This window comes from Taudactylus pleione, unplaced genomic scaffold (genome assembly GCF_031769625.1).
Source record: "Taudactylus pleione unplaced genomic scaffold, aTauple2 ptg000242l, whole genome shotgun sequence".
NCBI lineage: Eukaryota > Metazoa > Chordata > Amphibia > Anura > Myobatrachidae > Taudactylus > Taudactylus pleione.
The window spans coordinates 11,298,866-11,322,051 of NW_028284644.1; the positions used below are offsets into that span (position 1 = coordinate 11,298,866).

Here is a 23,186-nt window from a genome sequence, read left to right on the forward strand (position 1 = left end):
CAGGTTCATTATACAGCGGACTCCCATCTGACGGAGGTGTGTAACTACTGCCTTCAATAGGCGTGTGAATGTGTAAGGGGCATTGGATAGCCCGAAAACCATTACTGTCCACTGATAGACACCCTTCCAGAGGAATCTTAAGAGCCTCCTGTGGTTTTGATGCATTTGAATTGTGTGAAAGATCTCTTTGAGGTCTATTTTGATATAAAAATCATTCTTGGCGAGCAGGAAAGGTACGTCCGCTAAGCCCTCCATATGGAAAGAACGAGGTTTTATATACTGGTTTAGGGTTTAACATTTAAAACCGGCCTGTATGACCCATCCTGTTTTTTGAGGGGGAACAGGTGACTGATTCAGCCTTTCCTGGAAGAATCTGCCAACTCTATTTTGCCCTGCTGAAGGGCAAGGGATATGACACCATCTAATAAAGGACTGGTATTTTTTGAGCAGGGATGAACCTGACATGGAAAATGGAAAAGTTGAAGGGACAAACTTTTCTCCACAGTCCTTAGCAACCACCTGTCTGTGGTGATCTGTCTCCAGGAAACTGTTGTTTGGGAAAGACAAGGAGGAGGAAGCGAAGGCAACTGACTTACCATATCCTCTGTCTTTCCTGGAGGAGTATGCATTGCCGTACCGTGTGCCTCTAGCGATCCGTGTCCTCTGGGGGAGCCCCGCTGATCTCGGGTCGAACTGCTGGCTCCCACAGAATGACCCTCCTGATGAAAGGGCCATTTGGAAGGCTGGGGGCTCTTAAGGTCTGTGAATGACTTATGGGCATTATAGTGGACTTTCACTTCATCTATGACAGGGCCAAAAAGGTCAGAATCTTAGGAACGTCTACTGGCCTGGGGGCTAGATTAGTCAGACCTGCACTAGCCAGCCAGCGAGTTCTCCGGGAATTGGATATGAAATCAAAAGTCTGGCCAATCATTATAGTAGCCCTGCTTATAGTTTTTAAGAGGGCCATCTTGGAAGCTACCAGGGAATCTAGGGATCCCCTTGAGACCCCTTATTTTTCCGCTTTGTCTAGGACAAATAACAGGAGCAGTCGCAGCTGAATTTTTCAAAGTAGTTTATCTGTAGAATCACTCTGGGCCTTATCCCCAATGAGTGACGTAAGGGCCGGATCAGTCTCTGGGGCAAACAGAGCGGGAATGTCAGGAATGCCCGTATGGTTGCGGAGGCTAAATTGAGCAAAATTATATACCTGGGACCGCTCGCTCAGGGCCCAGTGAGAGGAATTAATGAGGGCCCAGTGAGAGGACAGGGGCATGCTACCCGGGCTATTTGTAAATCACTATACTCGCCTCTGCAAGAGGACGCACTAGTCCTAGTTATCTCCGTCTCCCAATCTACTTGAGGGTAAGTAGTGTCCTAGAGGGGAAGGAGTCTCTTCAGCCTGACTAATCTCCCTCTCTTCAGAGGTGTCCCTGCTGTCCTCCGACCTGACAGGGTAATTAATTTTGTTCTTTTAAATATTATTTCCTCATCTGAGAAAGAACTACTTGCAACCTCATCCAGGTTATGCCTGGAGGACTGCCTACCTTTTTTACAGCATGTCTGTGACAGATACAGATACTGTGTCCTCCATCGCGCTTAGGTAAAATCTAGGAGCGGGGGCATGGCTCAGCCTTTATTACTGAGCACACGCACATGACCGGCATGTGGCGTGGTGCGCTCATCGATACCTATCACCCGCGACTCACGGTTCTCCTGAGCCCCGCTCCCCCCTGGCTGTGGAGAAGGTAAGTGAAAGATTTCTTTCAGTTTACCTTCTCTGTGCTCGTTGGGAGGCTTGTACCTAACCCACCAGCTGTTGCTAGGTGGCAAGCCTCCCGACGAACAAAGGGAGATTTCTACTATATCAGGGAGTCTCCCTGATATACAGGGAGAGTTGGCAAGTATGCCTCATTATGCTACTGTTAATCACCTATCACAAAATATTCATGACTTTATACAGGCTTAGCACCCAAGCTATTGTGTTAAGTATTTACCCAGTTTGTAAGACTGGCAGCAGAGCTTGCGAATAAATGAAAGGATTACTGGAAAGAGAAAGCAAAACTGGAACTGTGCTAATGGTGCACTTTGCAAGATAAACTGTTATGAGTCAATATTGTGGAAAGTACACACAACTTGTTTTGAAGAGCACTCTAATCTCAAAGTTAAGGTGCGGACACACTAGACATTATTATTATTATCCTTTATATGGCGCCACAAGTGTTCCGCAGCGCCTTACATAGTCCATAGAACTAATAGGTGAACAAGAAACAAGTAACTTACAGTACAGTACAGGACAAGAACACGATTTATTTACATTGCTGCAATAGCGATTAAAGCACTCACAATAAGCAGCCGGGAGTTGGCAGTCACGTGTTAGGTGCCCTTATGGGGAGTAAAGAGTAGAAGAAAATGTAAAGAGAAGCACATTAGGGAAGAGGTCCCTGCTCGTGAGAGCTTACGATTAGCTCGATTTCGACGCACGGAATGACAAATTGTGTAAAATATGTCCAAATCGTGATCACGATGCGCGTACCCGTGGGTCGTGCAGCGCATCTTCAGATCTTGCCTACAGCAGGCAAGATTTGTCAATCTCGTACACGATTTTGTGCAGATCGTTCGTGTGTTGGCACTGACAATCTATCGTACAGTCTATTGTCCATTCCGCGTCATTTGACTGACATATACCTGTACATACCCAGTCTCCATTTTGTGCAGCATCGTGCCTTGGAAGGAGACGAATGCGATTTGATCAGCTGGCACACCTGATCGCGCGGTCCTTGTATTTTGGTAAGTATAATGATAGTGCTGCTGAGCTCAAATGTATCCACTGACCACCAATGTGTTTTAGTGCAAACCTTGTCCACCAATGTCTATGATTAAATGCATGACCCACCCACTGACTACCAATGTGTATAAATGCATCACCCACTGTCCACCAATGTGTATTAAATGCATGACCCACCCACTGACCACCACTGTGTCCCCTCCCCTGTTCACAAATGTATATTAAATGCATGACCCATCCACTGACCACCACTGTGTCCCCTCCCCTGTCCACAAATGTATATTAAATGCATGACCCATCCACTGACCACCACTGTGTATTAAATGCATGTCCCACTGTCCACAAATGTGTATTAAATGCATGATCCACCCACTGTCCACCAATGTGTATTAAATGCATGACCCACCCACTGACTACCACTGTGTCCCCTCCCCTGTCCACCAATGTGTATTAAATGCATGACCCACCCACTGACCACCAATGTGTATAAATGCATGTCTCACTGTTCACAAATGTGTATTAAATGCATGACCCATCCACTGACCAGCACTGTGTATAAATGCATGTCCTGCTGTCCCAGGGTTGCCTACCCTCCCGATTCGGGCGGGAGCCTCCCGATAAACGGGTGCAGCTCCCGCCCCCCCGGAAAGGCAGGCAAGCCTCCCGCATGCCGCCGATCCCCTGTCTCCCCCCCGTCAGTACCTGATAAACCCCCTTCAGCGGGGGGCCGCTGATGCGATTCGCGTCATTTTGGCCCCGCCCCCTGCTTCACAATGGCTGTATTTCGGCATTGTGTAGCGGGGGCGGGGCCAAAATGACGCGATCGCGTGGCCCCGCCCCCTGTCACACCCGGAAACGGCCTTCAGCTCGCCCGGTCATGCCCCCTTTTGCCAGCCACGCCCCCTGTTCTGCCGCACTGGCTGCTCCCTCCCGGAAGGAGCAGCCAGATAGTCGGCAAGTATGTGCTGTCCACAAATGTGTATTAAATGCATGACCCACCCACTGACCACCACTGTGTCCCTTCCCCTGTCCACAAATGTGTATTAAATGCATGACCCACCCACTGACCACCAATGTGTATAAATGCATGTCTCACTGTCCACAAATGTGTATTAAATGCATGACCCACCCACTGACAACCAATGTGTTTTAAATCCACTGTCCACCATCCTTTGCCCAGCTCTATTGTGTATATATGATATATATATATATATATATATAACACAGTATAATTCATATTATGAACATAATAAAATAATGACATTATTCTAAATAAAACTTTATTGAAAAATGCCCAAATTTGAAATTAACTTCAACCTGAAAACACTGTAACATTAAAACCGCATAACCTAAAACAATATTAAAAATACTATAACTATAGACAACATTAAAAACAACAACACATGGCAACATTAAAAATACTAAAAAAAAACCCAAACTGTTTAAAATCACTAAAAGTTGTTATGACAAATGTCCATTTCATTTTTCACTTTTTTTCCCCCCATAGAAATGTCTTTGGATAAGCTCCGCAAATTGTAACTGGCTTCCTGGAGCTTTATGAAGCAAAAGAATGTCTCTGGAGTGTCACTTGTCGTGGCTATGGGTCTGATTCAGCAAGGAACACAGGGCCTGATTCATAGCCGGACGCTATTTGCGCTCGCTCGTTCAGAAAAAGGGTCCGGATATTTAAATTGAGCGCTCGCTCTTTGCGGTCTGTTGACGCTTCTGTGTCTGAGCGAGCGAACGAAACATGCGCTCGCTATTTTGTAAAGACACCCCCTGGCCACTCGCATCATACATCATCTGCGCTATTTCTTAGATTAATCGAGTACATCGAAAGGCGTCTGAACTGCTCGCAGTGCTTGTGGTTGGATTTTCCTACCGCAATCATGCGAACAGTTCAGGCTAAGAAACAACCAAGTGACGTGGTCGATGACGCTGCTTTGTTAATTATGCACACCCTTAAAACGTCCGTTTTGACCGTTTGGCACGCCTGCGTTCGGATCATCACTCCCCGTTTTCAAGCACCTTCCCCTGTTACCACCCACAAACACCTCATCCTGTCACTCAAATTAGCAGGCACTCGTTATTTTGCGAGCGCTCGATTTCCGACCGCACTGACTGGTTGGCGCATGCGCATTACGACCCATATGCATGCGCAGTTGTGCAAACATCGCTCGGAGCGAACGAGCGGCCGCTTACGAGCGGCTCTGAATCAGGCCCACAGTTGCTTATACGCACACAATTGGCCGATTGTTGCGTCCTGCGCATGCATTGCAGTGTGCGAATTAGCCACTGTGATCGGGACAGCGATCGCATAGGATACGCAGACCCATGGCAGAGTGATTGACAGGAAGTGCCGTTTGTGGGTGGTGATGGGGGGTTGTCGGACGAACGCAGGCGTGCCAGTGCGTTTCAACAGTGTTGCAGGGGCGTGCATAAATTAGCCACTGCGATACCATACATAGCCTGAGGTCTCATAGCGTACATTGAAGTAAGCAATTCCTGAGTGATGTCTGACCTGCCTTAACTGTGTGTATGGGTCCGATGTTACCGATTGTTTCACAATGTTGACAAAGCATACGGATGTAAGTAAGGGGAAGTGGGCGTCCTAATGTTAGGCTGCGATCGCAATGCGAATGCAAATATTTGTATCTCACCACTATTAGCAACTGCTTTGCGCACGTATAAACAGAATAGCGATCCGTAGTGAATCAGGCCCAATGTCAACAAGTCAAAAAAACTATTGGCATTGGAGGAGTTGGTCCAATATAGCAGTCGATACTTCAGCGATGCAACAGTTAAATGGGTGAGGAATAAGATACAGAATCTCAGGACAGTTTTTGTGATAGAGTGGAAGAAGGTGGAAGAGTCCAAAAGATCTGGAGCCTCCGCTGATGATGTGTACAACCCCACTTTATGGTATTACTATTTAATCTCCTTTCTTCTGGAGCAAAAACCTCAGCGAGGGTCGGTTGTCCTGATGGGCGAGCGAGAGGGAGAAGAGGAGGCGGCCAAAGTTGTCAGAGTGGTGTCCAAGGCAGGTTTGGTAAGTAGAGACACTGGGCCTGATTCAGCAAGGATTAATGATGCGATCGCTGCAGCAAGCGCATACGCAGTTCTGCTGCCACAGTATGCTAATATTTGCAATTGCAAAGCACTCACACGGACAACATGCAGACGCCCACTTCCCCTCTCGCACATCTGTAATACCATGCAATCCATCCAAAACATCGAGTACCATCGGAGCCACTCGCGCAATTAAGGCAGGTCAGGCATCACTTTTAAATTGCTAACTTTCCTGTACGCAGTGAACCTTCAAGCTACGTATGGCATTGCATTGGCTAATTTATGCACGCCCCTGTAACAGCGTTCAAATGAACTAGCACACCTGCGTTCGGCCGACTACTCCCCATAACCACCCACATGCGATGCATGCACAGAAAGCAAACATCGGCCGTCTGCGCACGTATTAGCATCGGCGATCCTTGCTGAATTTGGCCCACAGTGCATACACACTGTTTTATTTTTGTTTGTTTTTTCATTACTTTCTTTTCTTGTCCACTCCATTTTTTTTAATCTGAGACAGTCCTCCTGCCATGGCACTACCCCCGGCCCATTAAAGTAGGCCATGTATTCCTCTCTCACTTGTTGTGCCCGTGCAGGCCCTGTGTTTTGCAGTCCTGCGGTGGGATATACTATCCTTGTGGAGTACATCCCGCCATGCTTCGCATTCCTACTGATCGCATATGCGATCAGCAGCACAAAGGACAGCTCTTCCGATAAGAGCTGTCCTTTGCGATCTGCTCTGTGCCATGGACTTCCGGGTGTATGACCCGGGAATCCATCTGTGCATGTGCAGAGTGACGCCGCGGGGCATGCTGGGAGGGATCCGATCAGATCCCTCATAGCACCGTGATGCGGTAGAAACCCATAGGCTTCTATAGGGTAACGCCAGAAAAAGCTGGCGTTACCCTCCGCATCGGAGACCTGGCGGCCAGGTGATGATACATACAGAAAATGCAGTAAGTACATCCGCCCCAGGTGTTGCCACAGACAACCAGAGACGCCCCTAGGCATAGGCATTCTATGAAAATGCCTAGGGGCATTCCACGGCTCTGCAGCACCCACCTCCCCCGCTGCCACGATCGGAGCTCAGCAGTCGGGCTTCGTTCGGGCAGTGCAGCAGTCAGGTGCATGTCAGAATGAGTTTCTGCACAGAACAGAGAGGAGACACAGGGCAGAGACAGCGGGAATGGAGATGATAGAAAGGACAGAGACAGCGGGAATGGAGATAAGAGACGGGACAGAGGCTGCAGGCACAGGGAGGAGACACCAGGGGACAGAGGCTGCGGGAACGGAGAGGAGACACGGGACAGAGACAGCGGGAATGGAGATGATAGAAGGGACAGAGACAGCGGGAATGGAGATAAGAGACGGGACAGAGGCTGCAGGCACAGGGAGGAGACACCAGGGGAAAGAGGCTGCGGGAACGGAGAGGAGACATGGGACAGAGACAGTGGGAATGGAGATGATAGAAGGGACAAAGACAATGGGAATGGAGATGAGAGAAGAGACAGAGGCTGCGGGCACAGGGAGGAGACACCAGGGGACAGAGGCTGCGGGAACGGAGAGTAGACACCGTGGAAATAGGCTGCAGGTGCAGGGAGAGTAGACACCGTAGAAAGAGGCTGTGGATGCAGGAAGAGGAGACACTGGGGGCAGAGGCTGCTTCCAGGGAAAGGAGGAACTGGGCAGAGGATGTGCCCGATGGTTCCTGCTCCCCCTGTCCTGTCTCCTAAAATACAGTATACTTTATTATATATATATATATATATATATATATATATATAAATAAACCGGAAAAGTCCGGCACTCACTATACTGTATGGTAATCCTGCCCCGGTGTCCAGATCCTAGGGGAGCTATTAATAACTCCAGTTATGACATTGGAAAAATGGAATGGCACTCAGGGTCTTGAATAGAAAAAGGTCTGTATTTACCTAGGTGATATTCTTTATGATTTATGGTGTCTTGACAAAGGTGCTTGTGTGCACCAAAACGTCGATGATATGATGTAACCAATTGAATACAGACCTTATGCTATTCAAGACCCTGAGTACCATTCCATTTTTCCGATGATATATATTTATAAATATATAACTATGGCAATATAGAATAGTCTGCCGGGAATGGCCCATATATATATAATATCGATTGGTGGTGGGATTATATGATAGGGGGCACCAGCCAAAATCCTGCCTAGGGTACCAAAATGGCTAGGGCCAGCTCTGCAGACGACAACTGGCCAATCTCCTCAGGCTGGTCAGGGGCGTCTGGCTCTGGTTGATGCCCTTTGTTGGGTTGTTTTGCACCGTATGTTATGAAGGACACATCACGCCAAGACGACTCAGGCAATTTTGTCCACACGCAGGTTTAGTGAGGTGTGGAAAATGCGGAAGCGGTTACTGAGAAGTCTAACTCGGCGTGCCCTGGAAAGCCTGTAATTGTAGATCCACTTCTCTCTGGTCAGGCCCCTTTGCGCATATGGCTTCATGATATTCTCGTGTAATGCGAAAGCGTTGTCAGCCACAGAGACAACCACTGTTGGCAACTTAGGGGTCTTGGAGGTGAGCCTCTGGTAGAATGCCATCTGTTTGAACGACCCACCATCCGAAGCACGGCCATTCTTGCCAACATCCACAAACACAAATTCGTAATTGGCATTCACCACCGCCATGAGAATGATGCTGAAGTACCCATTATAGTTATAATAGTAGGATCCGCTGTTGGCAGATGGGGTGATGCGGATATGTTTCCCATCGATGGCTTCCCCGCAGTTAGGGAAATTCCAATGCCGTTCAAATTAAGCAATGGTTTTCCACTCATCCACGGTTGTAGGAAACTAGAAAAATATTAAAATGTTGGTTAAAACATGAACATTAATTTTTTGATTATTTTTTTCTCTACAGACTACCACCCAAGAACTGGATTTGGTGGGGACTCCTGACTTGAGTCTGATTGGAGAAAGTGATGGGCATGTATCACTTTCCCCATGTCCACCAGCAACTGCTACTACCCAGAAAAAAAGGCGTCGGCAGGGACGAAAGCAGCCGCAGGCCAAACAGCCTGCAGACGACTTCTTGAGGCAGGTTGAAGAGGTCTTAAGAAGGCCCCCCGACCACTTTGATCACTTTACTTCCCACATAAATAGCTCCATGAGGCAGATGAGGCCTGAAATGCAGCTTGAATTTCAGCATCTGCTGTATGATTTGGTCATCAGGGGGCGCAGAAATAATTTGTCTCCACCTGCCCCTCTCGCCTCTGTGATGCCTCCCACCCAGTCACAGCCTACTCCCCCACTCACTAACCCGTCTACCTCAGGCCAGGCTATTTATAGTGCCTTTCTGGAGTCTGAAGAGGAGATTCCTGGGTTTTACAACCTTTAACAGTTTTATTTTATATTTTTATACAATTATCAACAAGTTTTATCTTTCCCAATAGCTACTCTATGGTATATGGTGGTGACGACGCTAATTGGACACGGTCACTAAACACATGGTGTAAGGACAGATTGTTGGAAGCCGGGGCCACAATCTGTACTTGCGAAAAATGTGTTTCTTGGCCTATTCAATCCGGCATCTGACCCACCATATATCATAGAGCAGCATAGCTATTGGGTCTGATAAAACTTGTTGATAAATTGCCTTTTACATTATAAATGCATATAATGTAAAAAAAAAAAATTATTTTCAGTTGTTTTTTTCCATGTTTGGAATGCCAATTTTATAGTGTTGTCACAAAGACAGTATTATTACACGCAGCCATGTTGGCAGAAAATGTTACACTTGTTTTCTACATTTCATAAAAAAAATAAAAAATTTTTTCTTTCTAATGAAATTAATGTGTAGTGTGTTTTTTCTTACCTTGCAAAACTGGTACTGGGGAACTTTGACAATAGCTTTGCAGGTCTCGGGGATGATGACGCCCAAAGCCTGAGGGGAGATTAGGGACCCAAACTTCAGGTCAGCCAGGGACCTTCCTGTAGCCAGGTACCTCATGGTAGTCACCAGCCTCTCTTCAGCAGGGATAGCTCTCTGCAGCTTAGTATTCTGCCTCTGGATGTAGGAGGTCACCAGATGTAGCAACATCTGGAAGGTGTCGTCATCCATGCGCAGGAAGTCGCCCGGATTGCTCATCCGAATTACCATCAGCAGCGACATGTGAGAGCGAGTATCCCTCTGCAGCAGCCACTCCTTCATTCAGCATGCTCTCCTTAGCTGGGCCCTCTGCTTCATCACTTTACCCCAGCATAGACTAGCAAAACTCTATAGTGATAGGGATCCATCACCACAGAATACAGGATAGAATGTATTATAGAACACACATTGATAAAGGAAAGCCGAAAACAAAGCAGAGCACAATAGCAGTGTACAGCGTTCAGCAAGTATAAATCAAGCCTCACTAGTCACAGAGCTAAAATGGCGCCTGCTTTATATACCCCCTAGTTAGGCTCGCCCATTATTTCAATTTTGCTGAGATTCTGAAGATCAGGTGTTTGGTAAACTAACAATATATCGTGCACAATCTAATGATTTGCAAATTGTTAATGACGCATGATAGATCATCGGTCAGATTGGATACTTTTTAGCACCATATCATGTCTTGGGTTGCCGGGGAGAGTTCAAGGGAAAACGCTCACGATATCGCATCGGGAGCACATCGACTCTAGTGTGTACGCACCTTTAGTCATAGAAGTAATATAAGGGAGTATATTTTTTTATTTACCAATATTACATGTATGACTTAATTGCTTTTACATGGGGCTTTAATGGAGTTCTTTTATAATTGTCTACATTTTAGTAGTTAAGTATGCTGCTAAAGATGGCAGTTTGCACATGATGTTGGAAATGATGTGTGTGTAGGTGTTGATACTGCACAGTTGTAGAGGCACACTCCAGTGGGTGACTCAAACTATGAAGAGTCCAGTTACTTAACCAGTGGTGTTGGTTTATTGAAGGATTGCAGCTATAGCCGTACTCCATACTTGCCGACTTCTGAGATTCCCTTCCCGGGAGAAGCCCAGGGAGGAGAAGCAGGTGGGCGGTGCTGGGGGCAGTGGCCGGATGGGTGTGTAAGGATCACTATACCGGTTTAGGGGAAGACATACAAACGCAGAACGGTTACTCACTTTCCCGACTTTTGTCACCTTGCTCCATGTTGTGCAGCAGCTGTAAAAGAACACAGTGCAACCTATCTACACTACCTAAACTGTTAACTAAAACATTGTAACAAAATAAGGCATCTAAACTAGCACCCTACAGAAAGCAATATCTAGTCTAAGTAAAATAAACAGTGCTAAACACTGTACGATAACATCACAAACTAGTTCTAACTGTAGCAATTTCTTTACAAACATAACACTCATAACCTTTTGAACTACAAAAGCAGATGTACACAGCGTAGTAGACAAGGCATACAAGCATAGGATATATGCAAAAGTATATACCGGCGCTAGATAGAGTTGCTGTTTATAATTAAAACACAGATGGGTGTGCAATATAAATCACATTTATTTCATGATGGTGCCATAGAGCATATGTAAAAATGAAAAACATAACATATAAAATCCCTATAACTGAGGAGCATATGATTCAATGTCCAAATAAAATCATTAGTGGGGAACTGTTTAATCCAATTGTTACGACACTGTGATGTGGACTAGTGTATATTCCATATGCAGGGTCCAGCAAATATTTACCAAGTGGAGTGTCCTGATTGCTCAGTCCAGAAGGTATCTCCTGTGTCCAAAATCCTGTTGGTCTAAGCACAGAATGTAGACTGGATAGGACCCACTTGTAGCTGCTTCCCTTTAGTGGTGATAACCGGTGGTCCAATTTTCATGTATCAAAGTGTCCAAAATGGTATATTGATGTTGTCCCCAAAATGGTATGCGATGGAAATAAGGCTTAACGCGTTTCGCTGGCCAATATGTATCCAGCTTCTTCAGAAGCATATCTCCAGTATGTTATTCAAGCTCCTTAAATACCCTGTTCTTTATCAATTAGGGCAAACAGCTGCATATCAATTAAAACACTCAATTGCACACATATCCGTCATTATAAATATATAATATATATATGTAATCCAGATTTAAACTTCTATTATTGAAGGCAATCCTAAATGTATATAGAACCAAAACTTTGTCTATTATAACTATAAAAACTTATTTAAATCGAGTGTACCTTATTCCCATGTACTTCCTGATTTTATCCGATCACGTGACCACCACATGACCCGCAGACGGATCATGTGGTATACTGATTCATCTACTTTCCGTATATATTGCTGCTAAGCAACGGAGTTTGATGTCATATATCTCTTCGATTCACCCGATCACGTGACCATCACATGATGCGGAAGTGGACCAGATGATGCATTATAGCCAATCATCTGTTTGTATCATCTGTTGCTGAGCAACTCACCCCATATCCAGTGATAGTATTATCCATTATTCTCCATTAATGGCTTATGACATTTAGTTTACTTAGTGTATATTTCTTTAGCTTACAGACGTCATATTTTATAAGCATTCATATATGTATATGCATAATATATTGCATACAGTTAAATGTTTCAAAGAGTATAATTATATATACAGAGTCACAGATCACGTGACCGTCACATGATACTGAAATAAACCAAATTGTACATGGTAGCTAATGATCTATTCGTATCGCTTGTTGCTAAGCAACCCACCCAATCCCCAATGATATTGTTAGCCATTTTTCTCAATCATTGGCTTATTACTAAATCCTTCTTTAACTTACGAGTGTCATATTTTATAAATATTCATATATATATAAAAAAAGATATGTTACATACATTCAGATGTTTTAAAGAGTACAATTATATATATATATATATATATATATATATATATAGAGTCACCAATGTAACATCATTGATGAAATTAGTATAAATCCTATACATATCGTTAAATATTAGTTCTTAGCTTATAACGCTACTAAAGTTAAGCATCACCTACAGAACTAAATTGATTGAGCGGAAATGAGATCTACGAAAAAATTGATGAGTACAGTATTTTAGCATGACTATCTACATAAGAATATAGTGTTGACAACAAAACTGCTATCACATACATCGTGATGAATCTTGCCCTAATTTTTATTCTTGGTCCAAAAGATAAATGTGCAATAAGGGATATTGTATACCGACAAAGTATCCCAAAGTATCCCAATATATATCCTATAGACCCAATGTAGAACAGATCATAATTGATGAAGCTTTTAATATGATAATTTTCTTTTTGTGTAGGGATGGAAATAGTGGTCGTCCTTCTGTCCATGTGGGTACACATATTACATCATGGTTTCCCACATTTATAAAAACCAGGTGGTCTTTGTATCAGCCAAGTTGTATCTTTTTTGGTCTCAGATGTTGTTGAGCTTTTGAGATTTTTTAGATGACTCGGTGCAATTATTGTTTTTATTGATTTATTTTTTCTATATATAATTTGTGGGTCTACTGGTAATAGGTTACCCAATATCTGATCGTGTCTTAAAATCTGATAATTACGTTTTATGATTCTTTTAATCTCACTTGCTCGATTATTAAATTTACATATAAAAGCCAAATTATTATTGCTCATTTTCTTCTTTTCATGGTTGGAGTAAGGTTTTCCGGTCCATCCCCAACACGTTTAAGTAAGCTTCATCCAATAAATTTTTTGGATAACCGCACTTGGTAAAAGATTCTAACATGTCTTTTGCCTGTACCGAGAATGTGTCCACATCACTACAATTGCGTCGGAGACGCATTAGTTGTCCTTTTGGAATATTAATTTTCCATGGGTTGTAATGAGCGCTATTATAATGTAGATAAGAATATGTGTTAACATTTTTAACATAGTTAGAAGTTGTGATCTGATTATCCACGATATTGAGTGTCACGTCCAGAAAATTGACACTTGTCCTGTGATAACAGTGAGTGAATGTTAGATTGTATGAATTGTGATTTAAAGACTCAACAAAGGAAAGTGCAGAGTATAGATCCCCATCCCAAATAATAAAAAGATCGTCACTGTAACGGCCATAGAAGACCAGAGATGCACCCCACTCGCTCCCCCACACATGGGCGTCCTCAAAGTCGCCCATGTATAGGTTCGCATAGCTGGGCGCGAATCTGGTCCCCATGGCCGTCCCCATTACCTGAAGATAAAAAGTGTCTAGAAAAAGAAAATAATTGTGTGATAAGATAAATAAAATAGAATCAAGAAGAAACGATTGGTGTGTCTCACTGAGGTCACCATCCATGCCCTACAAACAAAACAAACTGGTGATGAAACGGGACTAATACGTTTAGCAGGAAATGTGATTTTGGATGAGAGCCAGTCAGCTCTTCATCCACTAATAAGCTATTTTGGTGGGAAAACAGGGAAGAGATCTGTGTACGAGAGTCGGTCAACTCTTCACACGCACATTCCAGTACAATAGAAGAAACTCCACTAGCCTATCTACTGACTGAGCCAAATACCTACCGTATGTGTATTGCAGTGGCCACGGGCCTTGTAATATGCTAAACAGTGGCTACGGGCCTTGTAATATGCTAAACAGGTGTGTTTCCTTTTAAATAACTTGGGCCTAATGCCCAGGTTATTACCAGTGGCTCGAACCTAGTGCTCACCCAATTTTCAATATAAAGTGACCTGGGCCTAATGCCCAGGGTCACTCATAGTGGGGGCTCAGGCTTAGCGCCTGCCTAATAAATAGAGTGACTTGGGCCTATTGCCCAGAGTCACTTTATTTTGGGCATCATGCTTAGAGACTAGGTGGTAGAGGGAGGAGCTTAAAGGTAGGTGGTGGTATCCCAAGGCCGTCTACCTTCATTGGTAGCGGAGCTTCATATAGCTCTTTTGCTTCCCACTGCCACCACACCACTCCTGGGAGCTCTCTGCATTCTCTACTTTACTGGGGCTGGCTCGATGTGTAAGCACCCGCAAGCCGCGGTGTCTTCTTATTTGACCACAATGCCTTCCGGTTTGACCGCGGCATCCTCCTATCCTCTAGACCTCTTCTTCCACAAAGCACTTCTCGCCACCGATATGGACTTTGTGTCTGTGCCCATTTACAGTGTCCACTTTAAATGGCCAATGCGAGATCACAGAACTGATGACATGAACTACAATTGGCTCGCCAGTCACGCAAGACTCACAGGATGGGTGGCTACTTCCGATTGGCACGCCGACATCCGCATCAAGGTGCCAGTGGGAACAGCAGGGAACATCACAGCGGGGGACGTAGTGATGACCTCAGCATAAGTTCGCCACTGACCCCCTTCCACAGAATAATGACTGGAGTAATATTTTCTACGATTTGAGCAACAGTATGTTTTCACATGCTGCTGGTGTGCTAAGCCTTTTTACTGCATTCACTATACATCATGCAAATTCTTAAGTACAGAGATAGGAATTTGATAGTGACCTAGCTCATATTTCTAAAGTTAAAGTGTGATCATTGTCTTGAATTAACATTGTGTATAAATAGTGTATTTTAGATGAATTTAATACTAAGTGCAAGTGATTAAATGTTTAAAATAAACTCATGCCAAAAATATATTTAAATTATGCTTCTCTATATATCTGGAATTACAGTAAGTATCTGTCTACTTTTCAATCAGTCCCTCACATCCAAATGGAGTGATAAAAGCAGGCCAATTGTGTAATATGCAAAACACAGGTTTATTTAGGCAAATACAAATATAAAGTAAACAGATTATCTGATATTGAATGAATAATTGGATCAAATGTGGATTCCAAGTAGTGAAGGTGTCCTCAGAAGGGGTCCGTGTATCAGAGCATGTTTTATTGATTTGCAGTGCTTGTAACTTTGGATTGCATGCTTTGTTAAAAATGTGTACACAATATTTGCATTGGTGTGTATCTAAGAACACATTTATTTTATATCAAATCAATAGAAGTCCTTTTTAAATTATTTTACATGTTGGCCAGTATGGCAAATAACCCACATGTGCGATTTCTACCATTTATTTCTTCTTTGGTTAATGCTTCTAGGAAATCTGACCGAAGAAGTGGCACCAACGCAGAGAAAATAGAATTTTTGTATAGAGTCGCATATGTCTGTGTAAGTAGACCGCACATTTTCACATAGGGATCATTAATGCTACCTGCAATTAAATTCTGCAGTCCATCATGAGTGCACTGATGGGGTCCCCAACATGGCTGTCTATAAGAACTGTGGGCTCCATGACCATTTTTGATTCTGGGCCCACTTCTCCTTGAGAGAAGAGTTTGACATATGTTTATAGTTCAACATCTACTTAAAGCTATAAAGATTCAAATTATAACTCTTGTTTTATGGTGGTAAAAGTAACCCCCTTTATCAAACATTTATTCACAATGGAAAGTATTGCTATAATAGCCAAGGACCCACCAATATGTGTTCCTCCATGAGAATGTCCTTGGTTCCATATAACTCTTATTACCATTGTAATAGAATTATGCCATCCAGTTTCCTTATAATCCTGAAAATGGTGGATCATATATATATAGTGTGCATGGTTATTATGATATTAATATTAGTATCTAGAGCAAATATTTGGATCAGAAACACATTTATATTTATGTCTGTAACTGGCCTTTAAAGTTACTTCTGCATTCCTTAGCTCTTCAAATCATCAATCAACAGTATCCTTATGCAGTAAAACTATTCACATGCAAAGCAGTACTCTGGCCTGTAAGTGAAAAATAAATTACTACTTTTCAACCAAACAGAACACTTTAATGTCTAATAGCTTAAAAATAAAGTGGAGCATTTTACATTAGAATTTAGGAAAATGCTGCCATGACAAGAGGTGAACTGCAGTAATATTATTATTATTATTATTATTATTATTATTATTATTATTATCCTTTATTTATTTGGCACCACAAGGGTTCCGCAGCCTCTAACAAAGTACATAAACAATAGAGCAGCAGAAGAGAACAATGACATACCGTACAAGACATTGCAGGACAAGGACATGGTATATAAACATTGCGGCAACAACTGTCATAACACTCAAATAGTACGGTGGCAGAAGTCAAGGGTTAGGTTCCGTAAGTAAAAGTAAGGGAAGGAAAAGCACAGGGGGGAAGAGGGCCCTGCTTGTGAGAGTTTACATTCTAAAGGCAACTTGCAAAAATATTTTTGTTCTCAGAAGTAGATAAAGTGAATGATAAAAACACATGCCAGTCGTTAAGGGATATGGATACGGGGAAGGCATAGTTTCAGGGCCACTTTGTTGGGTAGCAGTTGTCATCCGTGGTTACTGGTACAGTCTCATTAAACCTTGGTTCAATACAATCCTCATCATGGCTTGATGCAGTACAACCCCCACAATGGTGTTTTCTGAACCTGCCTATAACCCAATTTTGTCTTGCATTTCAAATGTTGCTATTCAATAAATATTCACTTAAAAAGCCCTGAGACTAATAGCAGAAAGGGAAATATGCAGAAAATCAGTTATTTTAGTGTACAAAAATTCAGTATTAATAGGGACATTGCACAAGGACAACATTTTCCTGGAACAACTCTTTAAAACCTGGGAATGCCTCTGGAAATTAGGTATAGTTGGCTGTGATGGGATTTCGATTACTTAAATTACTATGGTGCTGGGTGTGTTTGTAATTGACCTTCAGTTTTTTCTATGTGCCATGAGCTTTGCTGACCTGGTAGAGAAAAGGTTCCTATTACTTGTGTAATGATAATGTAGCCTGTAATGCACTATTTATAGGGATGGGCAGCAGGTAAGATTCCTCCCTTACAAAAGGATGGGTTTTGTTTACTCAGTCAGTATGATGCATTCCTGGGAACACATTTCCAGCAAGAAAAGCAGAAGTAGCTGCACATTATAGGGGAAGCACAGGGATCATTAACACCTGCCATACCACGGAGCTCTACTGTGACTCAGCTCAGCAACATAATATTCCATTCACACACAGAGGTGCAGTATCATGGATTTTGTTACAGCATGATTACATCTATGGAAACATTAGGCTACTAATGAAGAAGTGGGGTGTTCCTACCTAGCCCTAGGAGTATATTTACTGAAGTGAGAGTTTTTTAAAAATGGAGATGTTGCCCATAACAACCAATCAAATTCTACCTAACATTTAACTAGCACCTTCTATAAGATAATAGCTAGAAGCTGATTGGTTGCTATGGGCAACATCTCCACTTCTAAAAACTCTCACTTTAGTAAATATACCCCTAGTGTTATTGTCTCATGAAAACATGGTACCAGGAATGCAAGCATTATGGCATGAGCAAGACCAGACAGCTTATTAAAATAGGTAGGCTAGATGATTTGTACAGGCCAGCAGAAGAGCTTACAGTCTACCAATTCCATGATGATCAGGACAGGTATGCAGAGCCTTCTCATTTATCACATCTAGAAGACAGTGATATGAGATGCAGCAGATGCCGCCCTCCCACACTCTATCACAGTGTGTGCTCCTTACACAGGCAGCCTGCAGTTCTTTCTACTATTTCCATATATTCTTCACTCCAGAACGGATTCATGGTTATCTGTATCTCTACTCAATTCTGTGTAATGTATGTACCGTTTCTCTCTTTTCACAAACTGTCCCTCTTTCCATTCACTAGCAACATTTCTGTCCTCTCCCCAAACTTACTGTGCTCACTTATGTCCACGGACTGGTACCCTCTCTCCTTGATTTCCTTTTCCTCTTCTATCTCACTCTTTACTCTATATATTGCTGCTCTTCCTGCCCTTCACTCTCATTCTTCTCTTGCATGCTTCCTTTTTCCTTCCCTTAAGTCTTTCTCACGCACGATCATCTGTCTTACTACCCTAGGTCTAACCTGTCATCATGCACAAGGTGAAAAATTTCAAGCGTCGATTCTCACTCTCAGTTCCTCGGACTGAGACCATAGAGGAGTCTCTGACAGAATTAACAGACCCGTACATCCATATAAACAGCCGGCATAGCGAAGGTGAGTAATTGTCTCACAAATAACCACAAGACTGCATGGATGGTTGATCAGCTGATAGCAATTCTTGATTGTGCCAGGCTGCAATTGGCATGTCAGGATTATTTCTCTATGGCACCCAAAGAAAGACCACAAGTGACAATGAAATTACTTTCTTCTCTCTATATTCTCTGAATGTATTCATGTATCTGTACATTCCTGAAACTAACAAATGCTACTTATGTTTAGTGTTATGTATAGGAATGTTGTATCACCTGGTAAAATGTAACCGAACATGGTGTGTGCACTCTAGGGCATATCAGCCCTGTCACATTGTCTCATAGAAATAAGCCCATGATGTATTGTACATGCTGTATTATATATGTGCATAAGCAGTGAGCAGAACTCAGGCATCTGTAAATGGATTACAGTTTTCTACAACATGTAATCGTAAAGTGGTTAAATTAAGTTGATAGGCACAGTTTTCCATAACCACAGAAAATGCAATGCAAGATACGTATATTGATTGTGAGTTCTTCAGAACAGGACCGCTAAATTAATATGTAATTTATTGTGTACACTAATTGTAGCAACAGTTACTGAGCCATTAAATTTATGTGTATTTATGTATATGCATGTGGATCCATAAGGCCCATCAAGTTGTGCCCTGTTTTGTTCCCATGGCATTAGATGAAATGCACCTAAGATGGCCCTTGTAATGTCCCTATGAGTGGTATACATATATAGATATATGATTATGAAGGTCATAGAGCTAGATTAACATATGTACTGAAGGAGCTGCAGCACCAGGCCCCCTCTGATGAAATGGTATGCAGACTGCCGGCTTCCCGACTGTGCAATCCCAGCAGGGGTCTACTGATAGGCGACGAAATCACGACGCCTTTCATAATGCATACACCGGGAGCCCGACGCCCGGCATACCGAACGAAGGTAAACCGGGTGGTGGGCGCCGACAGCCGAGCGGGGGAGGGTTAGGTTAGCGGCTCCCGCAAGGAACTTAAGGTTAGGCCCCCCCCCCCCCCGGGAGGGTTAGGCTGCGGGGATGGGGGGTTAGATTTAGGCACTTATGGGAATGGTTAGGCACTAGGGGAGGAGGTTAGGCACCGCTACGGGTGCCTAAATCTAACCCCCCATCCCCGCAGCCTAACCCTCCCGGGGGGGGGCCTAACCCTAAGTTCTTTGCGGGAGCCCCTAACCTAACCCTCCCCAGCTCGGCTGTCGGCGCCCACCACCCGGCTTACCTACCTACGGGAGGGTTGGGGGGGGAGAGTTAGTTATAATTACCTTTTTCACCTGTCGGGATCTTCACTGCTGCCGGTCTTCCGGCGTCGGGATTTCATACCGATCCCGATGAAATAGGCCAATGAGGGAAGCCGTGCAATGCCTTCGTGTTTTGATTTTATGTAAAAGCAAAAATTAAGGGCAGCCTGTATGGTCCTGGCAGAGGGGTGGGTGTCGAGAGGACAGTACAGCAGCAAGTATGGCTGTCCAGTGGCCAACTCCACTTAGAATTTGTATGCTCTGAATTTGATAATTTTGCACTTCTCTGAAGTCACGCTTCACCACTTGGTTAGCCAGCATCCTGTACAAGGGTAATACTGACCATCAGGCCATTCAGAGATCTACACCAGCTGCAACGAATTATTGCACTGAAAATCAAACACTTCAGTACAGCCGACATCCACAGTGCCAGGGCTACCATCAGAAATTGTGGGGCCCAGGACTGACAAAATAGGCAGGGCTCCTGCCCTGCAGTGTCTCCCCAGTTCCACCCAGCCCCACTTTTGTCTCCCCAGCCAGCCCACCTTCTCTATCTCCTGCCTGATCCTGATATCCTTCTGTGTCGCCAGCCAGACCACCTTCTAACTCACCAGCCAGACCCCCTTCTGTGTCTCCAGCCAGCCACCCTTCTGTCTCCCCAGCCAGCCCCCTTCTGTGCCTTCCCAGCCAGCCCACCTTCTGTACCACCTCAGCCAGCCCCCCTTTTGTGTCTCTCCAGCCCCCTTCTGTGTCTCCAGCCAGACCCCCTTCTGTGCCTCCCCAGCCAGCCCACCTTCTGTGTCTCCAGCCAGCCTATGTGTCCAGCCCAACCACCCTTCTGTGTCTCCAGCCCAGCCACAATTTTGTATCTCAAGCTTCAGCCACAGCCAGCCCCCACACTTACTTTTTCTTGTAGCTCCAAGTCCTACTCGACGTGGCTCCTCTCCTTCAGCGGCGCAGTGTGATGTCATGACGTCACATGCTGGATCTTCAAAGAAGAAAAAAAAAACCTTTGTTGCACGACCGTGGACAGGCAGGCCGGGCAGCGGGTGGGCGGGTCGGTGGGCAGCGGGATTGCGGACGGGACCCCCTCTCTGGGACTCTAGTCTCGGCAGTCCCCCCCTGATGGCGGCCCTGCACAATGCTCACCATTACCTCTCCTCTCACTGGTCCTGTTCTCTGACTCTGATTATGTAAGTTGTTGTCTGTGTGTGTGTCCACACATGGTGCTGGTCACATTGATAAGGGGGTGGCAATTGAGCTATCCCTGTGCGATACATTACTTCAGTAGCAATGTTCAGTAGCATATTGCACACAGAGTTATCTCATATTGCACACAGAGTTATATATATATATACTGTATATTATACAGTATATTTCATTTATGAACAGTCATGTACACATATTATGCAGTGCTTTGCAGAAAATATTTCAGTCATTCACATCAGTCCATGCCCCTATGGAGCTTACAAGCTATGAGCCCGATTCAGAGAAGGATGCTAATCCCGTCGCGACTACTTCTTTGTACGCAGTGAATGTGTGAAATTATGCACATGTTGTAGCTGCTGGGATTTGTACTGAGACGTCCAACGGTGGCTTCGCAAATCCAAGCACTTGCACACGAAGACACATCAGACGCAGATCAGTCGATTATCGAAGTTCTGAGTAACCCTATGGTTACTTAGGGGGTCAATCCAATTTTGTGCGAATTACTCCTTAAACTTCCACAAATGCTGGCAATCTGTCAGTCACTCCCGTATTTAAATCCTCTATGTGAGCGACAACGGTAATCTGTGCAGTGCGACAGAGATGGATGCGCAGTACAAAAAAACATAGGCCAACTATGGGAACATGGACACTGTGTTTGTCTGTGAATCAAGCAAATGGGAAATATACAAACTTCATACAGATAGTACCTTGTTCAGGAATTGAACTTATGAACTCAGGGCTGCGAACCCCATTGCCAATCATATATTGCACAGTCATTTGTTATAAAGAGAAAACCCCTATGGCCAGTCCATACATGCACTGAACAGGGGGGATCACTCCCTTTGCCATCCCCTTGAACAGTGACAGTCTAACACCATGTTGGACTTACATTTAGTCAGCAACTTCCATGAGCTCTTATGTTAATCATGCTATGAAATTCTACAAATCCATTTTTGTAATTCACTACATGCTTTAGTAATTTAAATGGATAACTATCATTGAGTTCTTTCTTCATGTGTGTACATGTACATAGCATTGACCTTTGTAATGGATGTAAATATATTTATTAAAGTACATATAATGATGCCATCAGGAGAGCATCTATGCTCCTCCTTATTAGTAACAAGTCTGACATCTACAGGGTATAGAAAATAGGACTACAAAATAATACACATAATAATAATAATAATAATAATAATAATAATAATAATAACTATGGGATGACTTTTATGCTACAGTATCTAATGCAGCGGAAACATCAGATTACCTTGTTGACAGTTTTCCTTGCAGTTAAATAGAATATGAAGTGCTGCGTTTAGAAAATCTGTCTCCTGTTGCCTATTAAAAGAAGGCACATTCACAACGCTGAGCTATACACCAACCGAGACACATATCACATTGGATTAAACCCACTACATTGACACATCCATTTTTACACTTTTATGTTGTAATATAATACGTCAATAGATTTCCTGGAAAGATGGAGTAAAAAAAACCTATAAAACACCATGGCCATATCTACATAAGCAGAATTGTACACGAGCACACACACAAAGTATATTTTGATGGATATTACATACACATTATTCTGAAAGAGATTTCATTTATATTAAAAAAAGATCTATATTATTGAGTTTTTGTTGTTCAAGTTAAGAAAGCTATTGTTTTGTAAGGGTGAAGGAGCTTTGTAACATCTCACCGACATTAGGCACATTAGGCACAGCTCTGTCCTTTTCTTCCCAGGTACAGTGGTTACTTAACTGGATAGGTGGCCCTGAACATGCAGATATAACAAGAATCCGAGGTGTGAAGCTGACAGAGGCTTATTACCACAGTTACAGGAGACAAAATAACTAGATCACATCTCTGGTGAAAATTAGAATAACTTTGATTGC

The 23,186-nt window shown here is 43.6% G+C and overlaps 1 protein-coding gene across 1 annotated transcript in view; it reads left to right on the forward strand.

The window, feature by feature from the left end:
- Positions 1–23,186, forward strand: part of CDK18 (cyclin dependent kinase 18) — a 197,404-nt gene that overhangs the window by 49,974 nt on the left and 124,244 nt on the right. The window contains exons 3-4 of the mRNA XM_088479662.1: positions 15,882–15,951; positions 18,687–18,825. Of these exons, the coding sequence (XP_088335788.1) occupies positions 18,702–18,825 (124 nt within the window). The 5' untranslated portion in view covers positions 15,882–15,951; positions 18,687–18,701. The remainder of the gene's footprint in view (positions 1–15,881; positions 15,952–18,686; positions 18,826–23,186) is intronic.